Source organism: Terrapene carolina, unplaced genomic scaffold (assembly GCF_002925995.2).
Source record: "Terrapene carolina triunguis isolate 2854851 unplaced genomic scaffold, T_m_triunguis-2.0 Scaffold68, whole genome shotgun sequence".
NCBI lineage: Eukaryota > Metazoa > Chordata > Testudines > Emydidae > Terrapene > Terrapene triunguis.
Genome location: NW_020664419.1, coordinates 59,134,247 through 59,142,766, shown reverse-complemented (window position 1 = coordinate 59,142,766; position 8,520 = coordinate 59,134,247). Strand labels below are relative to the sequence as shown.

General features: G+C 44.0%; 1 protein-coding gene across 1 annotated transcript in view; it reads left to right on the top strand.

Moving 5' to 3' along the window:
* The first annotated feature begins 232 nt into the window (after nt 1-232).
* The window catches only part of CPM (carboxypeptidase M), an 83,367-nt gene continuing 75,079 nt past the window's right edge, over nt 233-8,520 (top strand). The window contains exons 1-2 of the mRNA XM_024198228.3: nt 233-283; nt 563-719. Of these exons, the coding sequence (XP_024053996.2) occupies nt 278-283; nt 563-719 (163 nt within the window). The 5' untranslated portion in view covers nt 233-277. The remainder of the gene's footprint in view (nt 284-562; nt 720-8,520) is intronic.

The window sequence follows — 8,520 nt, the reverse complement described above, 5'->3', positions numbered from 1 at the left end:
CCCCTCCAACCAACCTTTCCTAGAGCAGATGAGACCGTCCACGCTCCACACCGCCCGGCTGCCTCCCGCAGAGCCTCGAGCCTCAGGAGAGGGGGAGACAGACCCGAGCCCTTCTCACCCCCGCCCTGCCATGGGCGGGCCTCGGGGCCCTGACTGGACGGCTCCTGCGTCAGTCAGCGGGCAGGGCACGGCCCCTGAGGGGGTTACACGGCTTGCGCCCGGGCTGCAGCGCTTGTGCCGGGAGGTGCGGGCGCCGCCGTTGCTCCGAGCCGGAGCCATGCGGGTAGGAGCGCGCTCCGGGATGCTGCTGCCGGTAACGGGGGGTGGGGACGCCTCTCTCAGCCCGGGCGGGGCAACACCTGCACTGCACCCCTTCCCCCGCGGGCTAACGGACACCGGCGGGCTAACGGACACCGGCGGGCTAACGGACACCGGCCGGCTTCAGCCCGGCGTCTAGAGCGAGGGGCGGTGGGACAAGGAGGCGCTGAGCCCCTGGAGCCCGCGGGCCGTGGCGAGCGGGGCTCCGTCCCCCGTGTCACACGGCGTCTCTGTTTGCTTCCAGGAGGCGGGCAGCCTGTGCCTGGCGCTCCTGCTCCCGGTGGTGGCCGGGCTGGAGTTCAGCTATCACCACAGCGAGCAGCTGGAGACCTTCCTGAAGGAGGTGCACCAGCAGCACCCCTCCATCACCGCCCTGCGCAGCATCGGGCGGTCCGTGGCAGGTAGGCTGCTGCTGGGCAAGCTCCGGGGCAGTTTGAGAGCGGCGGGTGTGTGTGTGTGTCTGTCTGTCTGTTATAAAGCATTTGAAGAGCAACCAAAATAAAAAGTCAGACAGTGTAAAGATGTTTATCCGTATGCTAATTCATTAACCTATGACGAATGGCTAGTGGGGAAACCCACGTCTGATCTAACTGCACCTCCTTGACTTATGACTTCTAGCCAAACACTAAATAATTCTCAACTCAGTATTTTGTGCCCGGGAGCAGATGCTTTGATATTTGACATACTCAGGTAGTTGATTGCAATACAAGTAAAGGGCTTGGCGACTACTCTGTTGCTGTAGTTCCTAGCATCTGTCTACTTAAATCTGCCCCTTCAGGGAATTGTGTGTGTGTTTAAATTTAAATTGTTACTACAGCTTGAGAGACGCAAAATTCCTCAATGCAGCATTTAGTACAGTGTATATTAAACCACGATGTAACTTCTCCTTTGAAATATTGCTCTGAAGTTAGACAGTTCCTGGGCTACAACTTCAAAAACAGAGCTGATTCTAATACACCTCTACCCCGATATAACGCTGTCCTCGGGAGCCAAAAAATCTTACCGTGTTATAGGTGAAACCGCATTATGTCAAACTTGCTTTGATCCGCCGGAGTGCGCAGCCCCGCCCCCCCAGCACTGCTTTACCTGAATTCGTGTTATATTGGGTCGTGTTATATCGGGGTAGAGGTGTATTTTTAAAATGGGTGTAAGATGTCCAACTTACTAGAAGTCCAAGCCAGTCAGAGCTACAACAATGATATTGTAATGTGTATTTTCTAATTTATGGATAACTTTAAAAGATATATATTCTTCCTGGATTCACTCACTAGTCCAACAAATACAAGACTGACTGTAAAAAATACTTAGGTGCTGAAATCAAGACTATTGTGTCCCTCATGTAACACCGACTCTCAAACTCCTTGGGAAAATATAGCCAGTTACAGCTTGAGGCTTCTGCCTTTATGTAGATAGATTAGCTTGATTTATCTTTTAGATTTCAGCACTGTCTAAGATACACATAGCTGTGCCTGGGTTTTTTTTATTTAAAGAAATTTAAAATCTCAGTTTAATAAGGACATTAGTGCGCACGTACATTTATGCATGTCTTGTCAAGTGTTCTGAAAAGAAATTTATGTACAGTACTTTTCATTTGATCAAGGAACAATGAAATTATTCTAAGAAATACGGTATAAAGTTAGAGATGAGGAATTACATTCTTGAGAAACATCTGTTCACATAATCCTGATGAATCTGTTTTTGCTTAAGCAAGAGCAATTGTAGCAATGATCAAATCTATGATTGTGTTCTAGATAAAGCTGCACCATTATAGGCAGATTAGCATGAAGAATTATAGTAGCTAGAGTTGCTCTTTCATGTATGGTTAAAAATAAAGGTAAATGTGTGACTTCATATTTTCTGAATGCAACAGTACTTGTCTGGAAGAGAATTTGATTTTTAAAGTCCAGTCTCTTCTGTTTTGGCTAGATATCAATCATCATTGGTATTAACTGTGAAAGCAGCTGCCAGACCACTCACTCTTGATTTAAGGAAATAACTGATCAGCAAGTAATGTTAATGCACTTTTAATATTTTTATCTTGAGGTATCTTAACTGTTAAATATAGAGCCAAATCCTGCCTTCATTGCCATCCCGGGACTGCACAGGCTTCTGTGTGGCGAAACTAAAGTTGAATTTGGACCCTCTCACAAGACTAAACTTTTCTAACTTAAGTGCTTAAAATATGGCCCCTAAATAAATATTTAGGCACCTGAAAAATCAGACCTCTTCATTTAGAAGAACTGAGCACCCACAACTCCCATTGACTTAAAACCCTAAACTGGAAATGCACTTATCCTTTGTCAGTGAGCAAAGATTACCAAGGATTTTGGCATCCCTTTTCCCCGCTCTGCTTAAGCACATGGGAGAGATGGGAGCCAAAAGTGTTGTCTCAGGAGCGCCCCCCTGCTAAACTTCCATCATGCAAAGTGAAAAGAGAAGCACTTTGCTCTCTGCCCTTCGTAAGCACTTTAAGCAGAGCAGTGAAAGGAGTAGATAGGCACTGAACAATGTATCAATACCACATAAAGCAGGGTGGGGCAGACAAATGAAGATGATAGGGAACCTCGCAGGAGAAGACAGCAGTATTGCATTTTTCATCCACCACAAGTATTTGGAGGAGTGGGAGGAAGTGGTATCTGAGGTTTGGGTGGAGAGAGAGCAACAAGGTCCTTTAATTCTCAGCAGCCAGCAGAGGATCTCATCCCACTTCCAGTAACAACAGTTAGAGACCTTCCCACATGACCACTAGCAGAGATAACTGGCTTCCAGAATGCGACAGCAGCAGCAGTGTGTTGCATCACAGCAGGGCTGAGGGATGGGGTGCTGGGGCTCCTGCTGACCAGGAGTGAGCGGACCGGGAGTGAAGCCAGTGCTACCTGACCAGGCCATGATGGGGACGCTGGCGTAGCCCGAGGGGCCCGAGCTGCTGGACAGGAAGCGGTGTGGTGAGTGAGTGCTGGACAGCCCCAATTCCGGCCTGCCGCCCAGGCCCAGCCACTGGCTGCCGTCCCTGAGCACACTGCGCCCCTCAGGCTGCCCGAGCCGGACATCGTGGGCCAGGTGCTGCTGGTGAGCAGAGCCCTGCACGGTTGTATCCACATCCAATACACTATCTGCAAAAATGGTCTGCGGATATGAAGTGGATATCCATGGATTTGCAGGACTCTACTAATAGTTCTATCTAATCTTGTAGCTACAATGGTGTATAATAAGACCTTATACCAATCTAGTAAAAAATAGGAAAACGAGTTGAGGTAATGGGAGGAGGAGGAAAAGGGAATAATTTTCATGCTGTTTTTCAGATCCTGGGCTAGATAAATTTAACATCTTTTGAAGGTGCACAGACCGCATCAGTCACTGTTAATTCTACCCTCTTCTGTGCAAAATCTACCCTGGTTTACACTTCCTTCAGTGCAGTTTGTCAGTAGGTTTACATGAGGTTTAAGTTAGGGGAGAATTTGGTCTTTATGATATGATTTTTAGATCCACATGTGGCATTTTGCATTATTTTAGACATGATGTTTGAACATGTAACTTTATTATTATTATTACCCTATTTTAATGAATACATGCATAGGGACAGAGTGAGGACCATATTTTCAGAATGCTGAGCTTCTGAAAATCAGGCCTTAAGATTTACACAGACATCTTTCTGACTGTAAAGTGACAGCTTCCTAATTTTAATTGCTCTGTGGGCCAAATTCTTTCTGCACTTACAGTACCATTAATAATGGGAACTGGTATAACTCAAGGGAGAATTTAACCAATTATCTTTGGTGTCTGTTTACTTTGAATAAAACAAATTCTTCTGCCACACTTAGCTCACTTTTCCAAAGTTATGTAGTGCTAGGTTCTATTCTGCCTCCTGGATCAACAAATTTTATCAGCTAAATTCTGATTGCAGAATTTTTTTACTGGCGATGAGAAAGAACAGAGTTTGTTATTTTAAATCCCAGGCTGATTTTGCAGTGCTTGCAGTTGGAAAAATTCTGTCTGACAAATTATATGGCAGTCATCAATAATAAATGCATAACTTCATCATTTCATTTTTAGGATAATATTGTCTACTAACTGCAACTTATTTATTGAATAGTTACACAGTTTATTTCTAGAAACCCAGCACTTACTGTTGCACTGAATTAATGTTCTTATATGATCTTTAGATAAGAACATAGAACATAAGAAAGGCCATACGGGGTCAGACCAAAGGTCCGTCTAGCCCAGTATCCTGTCTTCTGACAGTGGCCAATGCCAGGTGCCCCAGAGGAAATGAACAGAACAGGTAATCATCAAGTGATCCATCCCCTGTTGCCCATTCCCAGCTTCTGGCAAACAGAGGCTAGGGACACCATCCCTGCCCATCCTGGCTAATAGCCATTGATGGACTTATCCTCCCTGAATTTATCTAGTTCTTTTTTGAACCCTGTTATAGTCTTGGCCTTCACAACATCCTCTGGCAAGGAGTTCCACAGGTTGACTGTGTGTTGTGTGAAAAAATACTTCCTTTTGTTTGTTTTAAACCTGCTGCCTATTAATTTCATTTGGTGGCCCCTAGTTCTTGTGTTATGATAAGGAGTAAATGACACTTCCTTATTTACTTTCTCCACACTAGTCATGATTTTATAGACCTCTATCATATCCCCCCTTAGTTGTCTCTTTTCCAAGCTGAAAAGTCCCAGTTTTATTAATCTCTCCTCATATGGCAGCCATTCCATGCCCCTAATCATTTTTGTTGCCCTTTTCTGAACCTTTTCCAAGTCCAATATATCTTTTTTGAGATGGAGCGACCACATCTGCACAGAGTATTCAAGTTGTGGGCGTACCATGGAATTATATAGAGGCAATATGATATTTTCTGCCTTATTATCTATCCCTCTTAATAATGCCCAACATTCCGTTTGCTTTTTTGACTGCCGCTGCACATTGAGTGGATGTTTTCAGAGAACTATCCACAATGACTCCAAGATCTCTTTTTCTTGAGTGGTAACAAAGAATTTAGTGTATAGGTGGGATGACTGAAGAGAGAGAAGCCAAAGTTATAGCTATTATCCTAAGATTATGTACTGCAGCTTTGATTGGGATTATGAAGGATATTTAACTGTAATTGAGGCACCATTCATAAACAGAATATTGATCAGCCCAAGAAGGCCTCACTGTGTAATGAGTTCCACATGATGGAAGGGTCCATCCTCACTGAGGATGATTGGGGTCATAATGACTAAACAAGCAATGTAGGGACTGATTAGTAAGGTTACACATTGCAGTTCTTTAAAACAGAGATATGTGTAAAGCAGTAATACTGCATTTCACATGCATAATGTGGCCAAAGTAGATATTGTATCTTAAACTTGCAAAATGTACTTCTAAGCATATGTACAAAAAAACCCTCCACACTAAAGAGATAATCAAAAAGTTGTCCCAATATCAAGGACTCTACTAAACTAAAGAAATCAGTGAAATTCCCATTCCCTCCCTCTGCAAACAGAGCAGACTCATTGCATGTCCTGAAAGTCAACACCAGCTCTTTTGCAGTGGTGTTGTAGCTGTGTTGGTCCCAGGTATGAGAGAGACTAGGTTGGTGAAGTAATATCTTTTATTGGACCAACTTCTGTTGGTTGAAGGTACAAGCTTTCGAGCTAACAGAACTCTTCTTCAGCTTGTACCTCCCACCATCAGAAGTTGGTCCAATAAAAGATACTTCCTCATTTACTCCATCTCTAACAGCAGCTCTGACAGACCAATGGGAAGAATGAATTCTGGGCTGAGAATGCCCTGTTCCCAGTCCCTAGACATTTAAATCTGAGGGTTGGGCATCTCAGCTGATATGCTGTCAACATGAAACAAGGAGAGGTGGGATCTAAAGAAGATGTACATAGTGGAAACACCAACATTAATTGCATCTGGACATGAACTGGAAGCCAGCAGAGACTATAGTACACAAGTGTCATACAAGAAACACTTATAAAGGAGCAGGCAGTCATATTCTGTACAGGCTGCAACTTCAGTGTGGTCCTCAGGTGTAGCTCTCCAAGCAGAGTGCATTGCATTAATCCAGTCTGAAAGTGACACAGGCATGGATAACTGTGGCAAGACCCACATCAGAGAAGGAAGGTCATAATCTCTTAATCAAGAGCATGTATGTTTGTGGCTGGCCACAGTTTCTTCTTATGAGCCAACAAAGTTACCAGTGATCTAGTAGGAGCCCTAGATAGCTCACCTTACTAACAATGCAGACAAACACCCTATGTTGCATAAGCAGATACCCAGAGCAGGTGACAAAATTCATGTTTTCCCCGAGTTGGCCATATAGCCCCAATCCCCAGTTAAGCACTTGGAAAGCTAAAATACTTCACCATCTGGATCTAATGTAAAGGAAACAAAGCTGAGTGCTTTTTGCATATTGATGGTCTAAGACCCAAGTAGTCCCATTTTCTCCCCCCAATGGCTTTACATACATCCAGTAGAGATTTGACGGGACAGAACTTATCATCCCATATGCAGGCTGTGCAGCCAGAAGAGTGGTGGCCCAACACTAGTCTCTGTGTTGTCAAACAGAAAAGTACCACCCCATCTAACCTTGTCAGTATCGGCAAACACGTCAACAAAACACGTCAACCTCTTGATCGATGGTATCAAAGGTAGCGAATAGATTCAAAGAAATCGGCATGGGTACCTGATGCCTATCCATCACCAAAAGGAGAAAATCAACCAATGAGACTTAGGTTGTCTTTATGCCATAGCCAGGTTTAATTCTAGATTGAAAGTGGTGTAGAAGATCTCAGGAATGCAGGTGTTTGTGGAACTGATTTACCTCAGCCTTATCAATGACCTTCCAGAAAAAAACAGGTTAGAATAGGGTAGTGACTGGAGAGATGACCCATGTCAAGATTTCACTTCTGATGCAATTGCTTGTTTAAGAGATACTGGTACCATTCCTTCCCTGAGAGAGTGTTGACTGTCTCCACCAGTAATAGACCTACAGTTTCTTTGCTTAATTTTTAAGCCAGCCATGAAGGGGATACAAGTTGACAGACATTGCATGATGGGAAGCTTATTTTCTCCTGAAGTTCATATAAGACAGGAATATTGAGAAACATCTAGTATTTATTGTTTGGCGTATGTAGTTTGGCAGGGACTGTGTTTTCCTATTTGTTTGAAAAACACCTAAATACATTGTAGGTTGCAATATAAAGTGGTCAGAAACAAAACACTGTTTCATTGTGGTGCTCCTAATGTGTATTGTATCCACCTGTTGTTTCTTGATTTACATTTAGGCTTTGTCTACACTGGCAAGTGAAAGACAAACTTTTGTTATTCAGAGGTGTTTTAAAAACAAAAACACACACACACTCCCGAAAGACAAAAGTTTTGCCGACGACAAGCACCAGTGTGAACAGCGCTTTGTCCTGCCAACAAAGCTAATGCCACTCATTGGGGGTGGAAGTTTTTTGTTGGCATCAGAGCTTTCTCCTGCCGACAAATAACGGCTGCACTGTGTGCCTTTTAGCGGCACGGCTGTAGTGGCACAGCTGTGTCGCTAAAAGCTGCGTAGTATAGACATAGCCTAAGTCCCTGGCCCTAAGAGTTTAGTCTTTTTGTTATGGATTTGTCCACTGTCTAGCACAATGGGCCCCTGTTCCATGACTGGGGCTCCTAGGCACGACTGCATTGTACATCGCAATATTATTGGATAGTGGCGAATCAGAGTCATTGCCGCTTTATTCACCTCCATAAATAAATACAACAAAAAATAATTTTTTAATTAAAAACAAATCTGTAGTTGGATCCCATGTTACTTTCTACCTCCTGCAAAGCGGAATGTGCCTATAGCTCTCCAGTGCCAGGCAGCTCTAATTGCCTCATTGAGTAGAGAGTTTGTAAAGAGAGAAATCACCCACACTTCAAAAACAGAGTGGCCCAGACACCGCGCTTAGTTTATAGACTTGTATAACCACCACTCAGTAGAGCAAAGGCCATGTCAATCTGTTTCAGCTGTGTAACATTTTGACTTTAATAGAGGTACTCTGAATTTATGCCAGAGTAACAAGATTTGGAAGACTTTCAGGGTATGTCTACACTACAAAATTAGGTCGGATTTATAGAAGCCGGTTTTATAGAAACCGGTTGTATGCAGCCGATTGTGTGTGTCCCCACATAAAATGCTCTAAGTGCATGAAGTCGGCGGACCGCGTCCACAGTACC